Source organism: Oryctolagus cuniculus, chromosome 7, assembly GCF_964237555.1.
Source record: "Oryctolagus cuniculus chromosome 7, mOryCun1.1, whole genome shotgun sequence".
NCBI classification, from domain to species: Eukaryota; Metazoa; Chordata; class Mammalia; order Lagomorpha; family Leporidae; genus Oryctolagus; species Oryctolagus cuniculus.
The window spans coordinates 78564129-78577192 of record NC_091438.1 but is presented as its reverse complement, the minus strand read 5'-3'; the positions used below and the strand labels follow the sequence as shown (position 1 = coordinate 78577192).

The window sequence follows — 13064 nt, the reverse complement described above, 5'->3', positions numbered from 1 at the left end:
CTGAATGTGTAGTTTCTCTTACAGTGTCCCCTTAATGTGGCGGTCCGACCCCCGACCCTCGGCCGCAACAACCCCGCATTAATTCCGCTCCCTCTCCTTCCCTTGTGAAGGGAAATTCTCCCGTCACCTTTTTGCCCTCAGGAGCCCCGAGCAGCTGTGGGGGGAATTGTTCCTGGTGGCGCCCTGCTGTCCCAGGAGACTGTCCTTGCCCGAATTTCAGAGACAAAGAGACTAAGTCTTTGGAAATCGGGAGTTCATTCTGCCCACAGACGCTCTAGGCCACGTGAACCGAGAGTCTCTGTGTGTTTGTGGGGAGGGGAACAGATGGGTGAAGTCGGGGACCAGAGGAATGGCATAAAAAGTAAATGTCACCTGTGCCTGTGGATTTCAATTGTCCATGCCTACCCCAGCCTTTGTCCCAGCCCACGGGTATTCTATTTCCCGAGGCTCCAGGTGGTGAAGGGAAACAGTCCCCGTGATACACCCCACAGGCTGACTCACAAGCCTTTCAAAATCAGCAGCTTCATATGGGGGCATGTTTGTGTCACCGCGTCCTGATTGCCCAGGAGGAGCTAAACTAGCAGGCAGCTGGAGTTCAGGAGGGCAAGAGGAACTTCTTTCTGGCTCTTAATCAGCCTGGAGTTAAAATGAGAATTGAAAATAAGTTAGTAGATGTGAAAACAAAAGGATAAATTACAACAGTCACTGGCACACAGTGCAATAAAGCATCTGCTAATGACATCCGGTCGAGTGTCCACAGCATGTCAGCCTCCAAGACTCACCCCCAAGAAGAGGTTATTGAACTGCCAGAAGGCGTTCTGCTGTCAGATTTGTTAACTCTGGCAAATGTGAAGTGGAAAAGTGGTGTAAGAATCATCCGGGGAGCAGGTGTTTGGCTTAGCCATTCGGATGCCGCATCCCACACGGAGTACCTGGGTTCAGTTTTCTTGACTCCAGCCTCCTGCCAGTGTAGACCCTGGAAGGCAGTGGTAATGGCTCACTTAATTGGGTTCCTGCCACCCATGTGGGAGATCTGAATTCTGTTCCCAGCTCCTGGCTTTGGCCCTGGCCATTGTGAGCATTTGCGGACTGAACCAGTCGATGGAAGCTCTCTGTGTGCCTGTCCCTATCTCTCAAATTAAAAAACGAAGAAGAATCACCTGGAATTCCTCAGAACACCTTTCCTGTGACTCTGGAGGCCTAAAGAGCTTCCCTAGAGACACAGGACCCAGGAGTGCAAAGAACATTGCCCTGGGAGTGAGCACAAGAGGGGGATGCTGGTCACCACCCTGCTCCCAGTCACCCTTCTGACCTGTGTTCGCCTATTTGGATCTGTTTTATTAACTCTGTGAAATAATAGGGTCAATTAATAAAATTTTAAGGTTCTTTCACCTGTGCAAACCCATTTGCTTGGGTTGCCTGCCATAAAACCTCTAGTCTGTGCTCAGCTCCAGTTCCTGGTTTCACTCCTGGCGTTCTTTCAGAGTTTTTGCTTCTCATTGTCTGGCTGTTTTCTCCGTTAGCTTAGACCACTCTCATTCCCACGCTTTGTATTTTCCTTGGGCTGTCTGGCCTCCCACAGGCAGAGTGATGACGCCTCAAGCGCTCAGGGCATTCCGCTGTTAGAAACGCGCACTGACATGACATGAGGAGCAGGCAGTGAGGGGAACAGTACACGCAACACTCAAAATAATAACGGGGGAAGGAGAGACCTAAAAATAAGGGAAGGAGGTGTGAATTATGTAACTGATGGCACAGCTTTTGACGGGCAAGCTGAGAAAAGTCCGTGACTAGGAGGTAAACTTGGCAGGATTATAAATTCAGAATCATTTACGTGTCCTGCAGAATTTGAATGAGATGAGAAGTGACACATCAGTAAGATGGAAGCTACAAATTGTGACATTTGCTTTGGAAGCTAAGTTGACCTTGTAGTAGTAGAATTAGGAGGGAGGAGGGTACTATGATGGGAATATCAACCAAAGTGAATCTTTATTTTATTCTATTGATAAATCATGGATTTTTTCCTTTTTGAAAGTTACTGACATTTCTTGATATTAAAAATAATGCAAGTGACTATTTTTAAATGAAATAGGTATACTAGATAGGCTCCTATGACACAAAACACTGCTAAAATCCCATGCCCTCCATTTTCAGGATTCGGGGTTACGCTTTCACTATGTTGCTGCTGGAGAAAGAGGGAAGCGCCTTATGCTGCTGCTTCATGGATTTCCAGAATTCTGGTAAGCTTACCAACGTGCATTAAAAACGTGGCTTTTTGTCTTAGTCTCTTTTGTGCTGCTATAACAGAATATCACAAACTGGTAATTTGTGATGAATGGAAATTTATTTGCTTATGGTTTGGGAGGCTGGGAAGTCCCAGAACAAGCCAATGGCTTCTGGCAAACGTCTTTTTGTGTCTTTATAACATGGCAGAAGGTGGAAGAGCAGAAAGACAGAAGGGGCTGAAATTGTTCCTTTGTAACAGCATTAATTCCTCCCAAGAGTACATAGTACCTTCCCATCAGGGCTAAAAGTCTCACACATTAATACTGTTACAATGGCAATTAAATTTCAACTTCAATTTTGGAGAGGACAAGCATTCAGACCTTACCATTTACCATAGTATCATTTTCTCTTTTTTTAGTATTTATTTTTTATTCATTTGAAAGGCAGAGAGAGAGAGAGAGAGAGAGAGAGAGAGATCTTCCATCTACTGGTTCATTCCTTCAAATGGCTGCAATGACCATGCCTGGTCCGGGCCAAAGCCAAGAGCTAGGAGTTTCTTCCACATCTCCTGTGTGGGTGTGGGGGCCTAAGCACTTGGGCCATCTTCCGCTGCTTTCCCAGGAGCATTTGCAGGGAGCTGGATCAGAAGTAGAGCAGCCAGGACTCCAGCTGGCACCCATATGGGATGCCGGTGCTGCAGGTGGCAGCTTAACCAGCTACCCTACAGTGCCGGCTGCAGTATCGTTTTCTTGTAATGACTTGACAGACCCTGCTACCATGCCTGAATGTTCCTTCGTCTCAGCAATGGCTTTCTTCCTAAAGAAACCTACATGCTGCCATCCTAAATTTGTACATTTTTGAGGATTAAAAGAAGTATCTTTTAACGTTTCAAATTTCTGAAATAGTCACAAAACAGTTTTTTGGATTTTCTAGAATACCTACTGTGGACAAAGTATCACAGTGACCGGGGAAAGCAGTTTCTCCAAATCAAAGGCTTGGAGTGTTTGTTACCAGGAAATTTTTGGAGAAGACAGAAAGAAGAAGACCCAGGGAAACTGAAAATGAGCTATTTCCTATGCATATAGCAACAGAGTCTTATTAATACAGGATGAATTAAGGACCTAGATATTTCACATTAGGAAGAAAATCTAAAGACAGAAATACACAGTTGTTAGTTACTGTTTTAGTCCATGTTACTTTAATAAAATATCTGAGACTGGGTAATTTATAAAGAACGAAAATGTATTTCTCATAGCTCTGCAGGCTGGCAAGTCCAAGATCAGGGCACCAGGGTTAGGTCTTTTCTTCCAAGAAAGTACTTCGTTGCTGTCTCTAGCAGGGGTGAGCACTGTGTTCTCACACAATGAAAGACAGAGGGACAAACAGGCCCCAGCTGCTTCCCTCCAGCCTTTTCACAAGGTCACTAATCACACTCCACCCTTAGGAATTAATCACCCCTAAAAGCACCACTTTTTAAAATTATCACATTGGTGATTAAGTTTCAACATGTGAATTTTGGGGTATACATTCAGCTACCCAGGGGTGAATTAATTCTTCTATTCTCCATGAACTTCACAGGACCAAATAAACACAGATGAAAACAACATATGATTGAAAAAAATTTTTTTAATGAACGCCTTTAAAAAAAATGATATGGGGCTGACATTGTGGTGTAGTGGGTAAAGCTGCCACCTGTGATGCCAGCATCCCATATAGGCACCAGTTCCTGTCCTGGCTGCTCCACTTCTGATCCAGTTCCCTGCTAATGGCCAGGAAAAAGCAGTGGAAGATGGGGCCCAAGTGCTTGGGCCTCTGCCACCCACTTGGGAGACCCAGATGAAGCTCCTGGCTCTTGGCTTCGGTCTGGCACAGTCCTGGCCATTGTAGTCATCTGGGAAGTGAACCAGCAGATGGAAGATCACTCCTCAAATGCCTGCAACACCTGGGGCTGAGCCAGGCCAAAGCCAGGAACCCAGAACTCAACCCAGGTCTTCCATGTGGGTTCTCGGGACCCAACTACTTGAGCCATTATCTGCTGCTTCCCACAGGGTGCATATTAGAAAGAAGCTAGAATCCAACAGAGTTGGAACTCAAACCTAGGCATTCCAATATGGAATGCAAAAAAGTGTCCCAAGCGCCACCTTCACCATTAGAATGCCTGTAGGTGATTTCTTTTTCAGTTTAGGGCTAAAGTGCATTTACTTATGAATTCTAGGAAGATGATATTTTAAAAATAGTTTTTTATAATTTATTAAATTATGCAGTTTCCCTATTACTAGCATGTTTAGGATATTATTTGGCTGCACTCCTTGTTAACAACAGTAGTTACATTTATATTTAAGGTAATTTAAATAATTCACAAAATAATGACATATGGAGATATCATATTTGCATGATTTCTAATACAATTTTAAATGTAAAATTTTGCAGAATTGTGCACATGATTTTGAGTCAAATTTCTACCTTGAAATCTCTAATTAAGTGCATTTTAAATGAATAATACTTAGCATATTAAAACAGCACATGCTTTAATAGAACTTGAATATAATTCTCCCCCCAAAATTTGTGATCTTTAGTTGTTGTTGTCTCAAACCCACAATGAGATATCGCCTCACCACTGTCCAAATGGCTATTATCCAAAAGATAGAGAGCAGCAAATGCTGAGGGGGGTGTAGAGAAAGGAGAACTCATACACTGTTGGTGGGAATGTAAATTAATGCAGCCACTGTGGAAAACAGTATTTCAAATTCTTTAAAAGTTGGGAAATAAACTTACCTATAGGATCCAGCAACGTCACTACTGGGTATATACCCAAAAGACATGAACATATTGTATACCTGCTCCACTATGTTTATATCAGCACTGTTCACAATAGCCAAAATATGGACTCAACTGAGGTGTCTATCATCAGATGAATGGATAAAGAAAAGGTATACATACACACACACACACACACACACATATATAAATTTTTCAGCTATAAAAAAGAATAAAATTGTATCATTTGCATCAAGATGGTTGAAATTGGAGGACATCATGTTGAGTGAAACACATGGGGCCGACACTGTGGCATAGCAGGTAAAGCCGCCGCCTGCTGTGCCAACATCCCATATGGGCGCTAGTTCAGTCCTGGCTGCTCCTCTTCTGATCCAGCTCTCTGCTATGGCCTGGGAAAGCAGTAGAAGATGGCCCAAATCCTTGGGTCCCTGCACCCACATGGAAGACTTGGAAGAAGCTCCTAGCTCCTGGCTTTGGATCGGCGAAGCTCCAGCCATTGCGGCCAACTGGGAGTGAACCAGCAGATGGAAGACCTCTCTCTCTCTCTCTCTCTGGCTCTCCTTCTCTCTGTGTAACTCTGACTTTCAAAGAAATAAATAAATCTTTTTTTTTAAAAAAAGAGCCAGACACAGAAAGACAAATACTGTATGTTTCCCTTAAATGTGGGGGCTAAAATTAAAAAAAAAAAAATGAAAGAAATCCCTGTGTGCGTCAGTTTTGCTGCAAATATAGTGTTTTGTCAAAAAAAAAAGTTGGACTTCAGTTACAAAGATATAAAAAAAAACCTCAAAATGAGGTAAAACCAATGAAAAATAATACAGTAATACTCATATGTGTTGACAAATTAGTATATTTAAAGAAACAAACTGGTTCACCTGTTTAATATAACCCAGAGACACTGAGAAGATTACTGTGGCCTACCCAAAAAAGATGCAATTTATTAACATTTTCAAATCCATCTTAATTGACTATACTTTTACAGATTTTGCAAGTCAGATTTCTAGTAACAAACTGAAGATTTTGTATCCATTCATAATTCTAAATACATATCTGACACCCTCCAGTTCATCTATATATTGATGTTAGGAAATTGACTTGTACATTGATCTTTTTGCTTCACACTGCAGTACCCTTCTCATGACTGGTTTATAATCTTGCATCACTGTATCCGCTTGCCTATTGTACTCTGGCAGTATTTTTAGACAATGATCTTCTACTTGGCTTGCATCAGATAATTTTGCACAGTGTTCCCGTGAACAGATGTGCACACAGATGCTTTTTAAAAAATGCGTATTTTGAGTTCCATAACATAATGAGTCATTTTGAAAAAGTTCATGTCTCTTTTCTATTAGTTATGCAAAACGAGTTTGCTTCTTTGAAGGAAAATCTCATGGTTTCTGCATTCCAGTTATTTCACAGTTCCATTATCAAGTACACGGGGAATGCCTGGTCCACCAAAGGCCTATGGGACTTCGCTGCAGCACCATGCCCATTCTAATTGGCCAGTGCTGGTGCCATTTTGGTTCTTAAATGTATTGTTATTATTATTATTAATTTATTTGAAAGTCAGGGTTACAGAGAGAGAGAGAGAGAGAGAGAGAGAGAGAAATCTTTCATCTGCCAGTTCATTCCCCAGATGGCCACAATAGCTGGGGCTGGTCCAGGAGACTAGAACTCCATCCAGGTCTCCCACCTGGGTGGCAGCAGCTTAAGTACTTGAGCCATCTTCTGCTGCTTTCCAGGGGCATTTGTAGGGAGCTGGATAGGAAGTGTAGCAGTCAGGACTCAAACCAGTGTTGATATGGGATGCTGGAGTCACAATCAGTGGCTTTACCTGCTGGGCCACAATGCTGGAGGCCCCTGTTCAGTGTTTTTAATAATGTTCTTTTTTTTAAAGATTTATTTTATTTATTTGAAAGACAGTTAAGAGAATTAGAAGGAGAGAAAGAGAGAGAGAGAGAGAGAGAGAGAGGTCTTCCACTGGCTCATTCCCCAAATGGCTGCAACAGCCAGAGCTGAGCTAATCCAAAGCCAGGAGCCAGGTGCTTCTTCCTGGTCTCCCACGTGGGTACAGGACTAGGGCCATCCTCCACTGCTTTCCCAGGTGCATTAGCAGGGAGCTGGATCAGAAATGGAGCATCTGGGACTCAAATTGGCACCCATATGAGATGCCAACCCTGCAGGCCGGGGCTTTGACTACCACATTGCCAGCCCCTAGTAACATTCTTGCTTGTACTCATGGTTCAGAATCTTCTCTACAGAAGACTTTTTTTCTTTAGCAAGCAGAAATTTATGTAACATAGTTGTTTTATTGGATTCTTTCAATGGTAATCTGTTATTGTTTTTTAATCTTTAGAGTTTTTTCCTATAACTAAGCTGTTTTATTACTAAAACCAATAAGTCCTATTTGACAGTGAAGTAAAGTGAGTAAAAAGCTACTCTTGATGGAAATAAATTTCCATGTAGTAAATGTTTTCAGAGAATCAAAAGTGTCTTCCTTATATAACTCCATCAAAGGCCTGGGCTGGATAAGCAGTCAGATATTTTGGTAAGACTCTCAAGCTCACCTTTCTTCTCATTTTTTTTTTAACCTTATAATGTATTCACTCTGTCAGACTACAAAGTAATTCACTGCTCATAGTATGGGGATTTCCTGATGACCGTAAGCATATTTTGAAAAAGCTTAAGGGTTGGCACTGCGGCCTAGCAGGTAAAGCCACTGCCTGCAGTGCTGCCATCCCCTGTGGGCTCTGGTTCGAGACCCAGCTGTTCCACTTCTAATCCAGCTCTCTGCTATGACCCTGGAAAGCAGTGGAAGATGGCTCAAGTCCTTGGGCCCCTGCACCCCCGTGGGAGACCTGAAAGAAGCTCCCAGCTCCTGGTTTCGTATCAGCCCATCTTTGGCCATTGCAGCCATTTGGGGAGTGAAGCAGCAGATGAAAGACCTCTCTCTGCTTCTGCCTCTGCTTCTTTGTAACTCTGCCTTTCAAATAAATAAATAAATATTTAAAAGAAAAGCTTAGAAAATTGACTTCTTAAGTACATTATACCAATTTTACTATCTGGTATTTTGTGGTTTCTGTAAATATTGGCCCTTTGTTACACCCCCACTGAAGCTGGTAAAAAAGAAAGACAGGGAGTCAGCATGTGGCACAGCAAATTAAGCCCTCCACCCCCCCCCTTTTTTTTTTTAAAGATTTATTTATTTGAAAGGCCGAGCTACAGAAAGGTAGAGAAAGAGAGAGAGAGAAGTCTTCCATCTGCTGGTTCACTCCCCACATGGCTGCAATGGCTAGAGCTACGCCGATCCAAAGCCAGGAGCCAGGAGCTTCTTCCAGGTATCCCACATGGGTGCAGAGGCCCAAGGACTTTAGCCATCTCCTACTGCTTTCCCAGGCCATAGCAGAGAGCTGGATTGGAAGAGGAGCAGCTGGGACTCGAACTGGCGCCCATAAAGGATGCCAGCACTGCAGGTGGCAGCTTATCCTCTATGCCACAGTGCCAGCCCAAGCCATCTCTTGCAACACCAGCAGCCTATATTGGAGTGCTGGTTTGAGTCCCACTTGTTCCACTTCTGACCTGGGAAGGCAGCAGAAGATGTCTCACGTGCTTAGATTCCTACCATCCATGGACCAGAATGGAGCTCCGTGCTCCTGGCTTTAGTCTGGACCAGCACTGGCCATTACAACCATTTGAGAAGTGACCCAATAGATGGAAGGTTCCCCCCCCCCCCGCCATCCCTCCCTCTCTCTCAGCTTTCAAATATATTAATTAATAAATCTTCAAAAAATTTTAAGGCAGAGCTGGGTGTTTGGCCTAGTGGTTGAGACACCAGTTAAATCACTTGTTTCCCATATCTGAGTATGTGGGTTTTTTACCTGGCTTCAGCTCCTAACTCCAGTTTCCTGTTAATGTGCACAGTGGGAGGCAGTGGTGATGGCTCAAGTCATTACGTTCCCATCACTCATGTGGGAGACCTGGATTGGTTCCAGGCCATGGCTTTTGCCCCCTGGTTGTCACAAGCAACTGATGAATGAACCAATGGATAATCACAGCTATCTGTTGGTCTCTCTGCTTCTCAAGTAAACAAATAATAATAATTGAAAAGCAGAGTGACAGAGAGACAGAAACAGAGATTGTCCATCCTCTGGATCACTCCCCAAATGCCTCCAACAGCCAGGATTGGGCCAGGATGAAGCCAGGAGCCCAGAATTCTATCTAGACCTCCCACAAGGGTGACAGGACTGCAAACACTTGGGGCCATCATCTGCTGCCTTGTAGGATGCGTTAGCCAGAAACTGGATGGAAAGCAGAGGAGCCAGGATTCAAATCAACACTCTGATATGGAAGTGGGCATTGAAAGTGGTGGCCTTGCCCACTGTGTTTCAGTGCCCACCCCAAATAAATAAACTTTTTAAAAAGAATGTTTCTGTGCCAGCACCGTTGTGTACAATGTTAAGCCTCTGCCTGCAGTGTCGGCATCCCATGTGAGCCCCGGTTCAAGTCCCAGCTGTTCCACCTCCTATTCAGCTCTCTGCTAATGTGCCTGGGACAGCAGCAGAAGATGGCCCAAGTGCCTGGGCCCCTGAACCCACGTGGGAGACCTGGAAGAAGCTCCTGACTCCAGCTCCCAGCTTTGGCCTGGCCCAGCGTCAGCCATTGTGGCCATTTGGGGAGTGAACCAGCAGGTGAAAGATTTCTCTCTCCCTCTCTCTCACTTTCCTTCTCTCTCTGTATCTCTACCTTTCAAATAAATAAATAAATCTTAAAAAAAAAACACAAAAACCAGAATGTTTCCAACACAAAGAATTGATAGATGTTTAAAAAGAGATAAAACAGTTCTAATAGAGAATGTCCATATTTCCTTTTCAAATAGGTCTCTTTTTCCTGCCGACGTGCAACCGTGTAATATTTCTAAATAAGTTACTTCTTAAAGTTTCTGTAATGTTATTCTTTGTGATGGTTATATAGTATTTCTTCTATTTAATTTTTTTCTTGCAGGTACTCTTGGCGTCATCAACTGAGGGAGTTTAAAAGTGAATATCGTGTTGTGGCTTTGGACTTACGAGGCTATGGAGAAACAGACGCTCCTATCCATCAAGGAAGTTATAAATTAGACTGTCTAATTACTGACATAAAGGATATTTTAGATTCTCTAGGTAGGTTAGTTTTTTTAAATATATTAATTCTTTTTAAGGAACTAACATTTGACATACTGAATTGATGGCTTCTTTTGGGAGAATCTCCATTTTTCATCTAGCAGAACATTCTCTGAATCCTGTCATCAGGATATAGGATGAAATATTTAGACAGGAAATTTAAAATAATGCATCTGGAGTAACCATTCAGCCCACCAGCCAATAGGGACTTTTGCTTTTAAAAATAGATCTAATGGAGCCGGCGCCGTGGCTCAATAGGCTAATCCTCCACCTTGCGGCGCCGGCACACCGGGTTCTAGTCCCGGTTGGGGCGCCGGATTCTGTCCCGGTTGCCCCTCTTCCAGGCCAGCTCTCTGCTATGGCCAGGGAGTGCAGTGGAGGATGGCCCAGGTGCTTGGGCCCTGCACCCCATGGGAGACCAGGAAAAGCACCTGGCTCCTGGCTCCTGCCAGGATCAGCGCGGTGCGCCGGCTGCAGCGGCGGCCATTGGAGGGTGAACCAACGGCAAAGGAAGACCTTTCTCTCTCTGTCTCTCTCTCTCACTGTCCACTCTGCCTGTCAAAAAAAAAAAAAAAAAAAAAAAAAAAAAAAAATAGATCTAATGTATGCGCTTATTATTTTCAGAATTACTGAAAATTTGATTCTTGCATATAGAAACTTAATTTCTTCAGAATCCACCCTTAAATATTCATTTTAAAATGTGATTTAAAATATCAGCCTTAAAATTCATTTTTTAAGATGCAGAAGCACTTGCATTATCCCTCTTGTGTCTGTCAGCTAGTGCCCAAATAATTCTCTAAGAAACTACCCCAAACTCAGTGACATACAGTCCCAACCATTTATTAATATGCTCATGGACCTGCAGGTCGCCTGTAGTCTGGGTCCCTCTGTGTCTTTGCCTCAGGCTCATGTCCTGCTGGAATTGGCCTCTCACTGTGAATTGGACTGGAGGCCCAGTTAAAGGGGTGTAGCCATGAGATTGAGGGGAGCTCTTCTGCTGATGGCAGAATGGACAAGAGCAGAGATGAGCTCCATAAGTTTCTACTAGCAGCCAAATGGCCAAGGCAAATCTATGGAGCAGCCTAAAGTCATCCAACATGAGACCAAAGCAAATCACATGGTGAAATCTAACATCACAGCAAAGTATACTCCTTCTATGGCAGTGGGGAAAGGAGAGTAAATATTTTTTTTTTTTGACAGGCAGAGTGAACAGTGAGAGAGAGAGGAGTAAATATTTTTAACAATAATCTAATCTACTACAACCTCTTTGACTAGAACCTAGCTACAACTTCTTCACCTAGAACCTGGCTGCTGCTATCAGTATATTTGCCTTTATACAGATTTATTTTATTTATTTGAAAGGCAGAATTACAGAAAGAATGGGGGGAGTAGAGAGAGATAGAAGGAGAGGCCTTTCATCCAGTGGTTTACTCCCCAAATGGCCAAAATAGCCAGGGCTGGGCCAGGCAAAAGCCAGGAGCCAGAAGCCTCCTCGGATCTCCCACGTGGGTGACAGAGACCCAAACACTTGGGCCATCTTCCACTGCTTTCCCCAGGGTATTAGCAGGGAGCTGGATCAGAAGTGGAGCAGCCAGGACTTGAACTGGTGCCCTTTTGGGATGCTGGCTTCACAAGCTTCAGTTCCACCTGCTACGCCATAGTGCCAGCCCCAAGGCTAATAGTTTTAAAGGAGAAAAAATTAGATGGGGTTTGGAAGTGTCAACATGCAGTACTGTCATTTAGTGTTGTTTAAGTAAAACAGACTCACTTATTTTGAACAGCTGTATTTCATTCAGATCTTGTGATAATTTAGTCTAACCTGGCCTAAATTTGACATTATAAAATTTTCTAGACAAATCAATAGTGTAAACACAGTGTGTCTGTGTGTGTTAGTATAGTGGTGGAGAATGATGGTGAATAATATTTGAAAAAATTATTTTTGAGTACTACAAAAGTAAGTCCAAATGAATCTTATCCATCTACACTAAATAGATTCTGTAGAAATCTCTAGTAATCAATGTTTTAGCCTAATTTGAATTACTGTAATGATTGCTTGAAATAAAGCTTGTATATCATTGGTACAACAATTAAGACTTTTCACTAATTCAGTTTGATGTCATAGTTCCAAATTAGTGGTTTTTTATAATATTTATTTGAAAGGTGGAGTTACAGAGGAAGAGGAAGAGACAGAGAGACCTTACATCTGCTGGTTCACTCCCCAAATGGCTATAGGTCCTTGCCAAAGCCAGGAGCCTGGATCTTCCATTTTGGTCTCCCATGTGAATGGCAGGGACACAAGTATTTGGACCAATTTCTGCCACTTTCCCAGGCACATTGGCAGAGAGCTGGATCGGAAATGGAGCAGCTAGGACTTGAACCTGTGCTCATTTGGGATGCCAGCGTTGCAGGCAGCAGCTTAACCTGCTGTGCCACAACACTGGCCTCCAAATTAGTAATGTTTTATTGTACTGAGAGTAACATTGGATTTGTAATATTAGGGAGAAAAATAGATGCTTCTTGGAAATAAAGATTTACAAGTTGGGCATAGAAGGAGCATTTTTTACTTTAAGTAGAAATTTCTCAGAAAATATTCTAAATAATCTTATAACCTAATTATGAGCAGTCTCTGCCACAGTTTCTAAACTCAGGTCCATGTGACAAGAGGTGAGCTGGCTATTTCATGTTAGAAAAAAACAAGGAAGAATTCCTGAGAAAGATTATGACTCGGTAAGTCTACAATGGACCTGGATATCTAAATTTTCTAAAAAGCTGTCTAATGATTCAGATACAGAGACAAGTTTTAGAACCACTGGACTCAGTGTATTTGTACAATGTATTAATTTATGAGGTATATAAGGGGTCTTCAAAAAGTTCATGAAAAATATGAAGTATGAAAAACTA

At 42.9% G+C, this 13064-nt stretch overlaps 1 protein-coding gene across 1 annotated transcript in view; it reads left to right on the top strand.

Annotated features, from left to right (window-relative positions):
• Positions 1 to 13064, top strand: part of EPHX4 (epoxide hydrolase 4) — a 40605-nt gene that overhangs the window by 484 nt on the left and 27057 nt on the right. Inside the window, exons 2-3 of the mRNA XM_002715865.5 lie at positions 2155 to 2240; positions 10006 to 10163. Of these exons, the coding sequence (XP_002715911.1) occupies positions 2155 to 2240; positions 10006 to 10163 (244 nt within the window). The remainder of the gene's footprint in view (positions 1 to 2154; positions 2241 to 10005; positions 10164 to 13064) is intronic.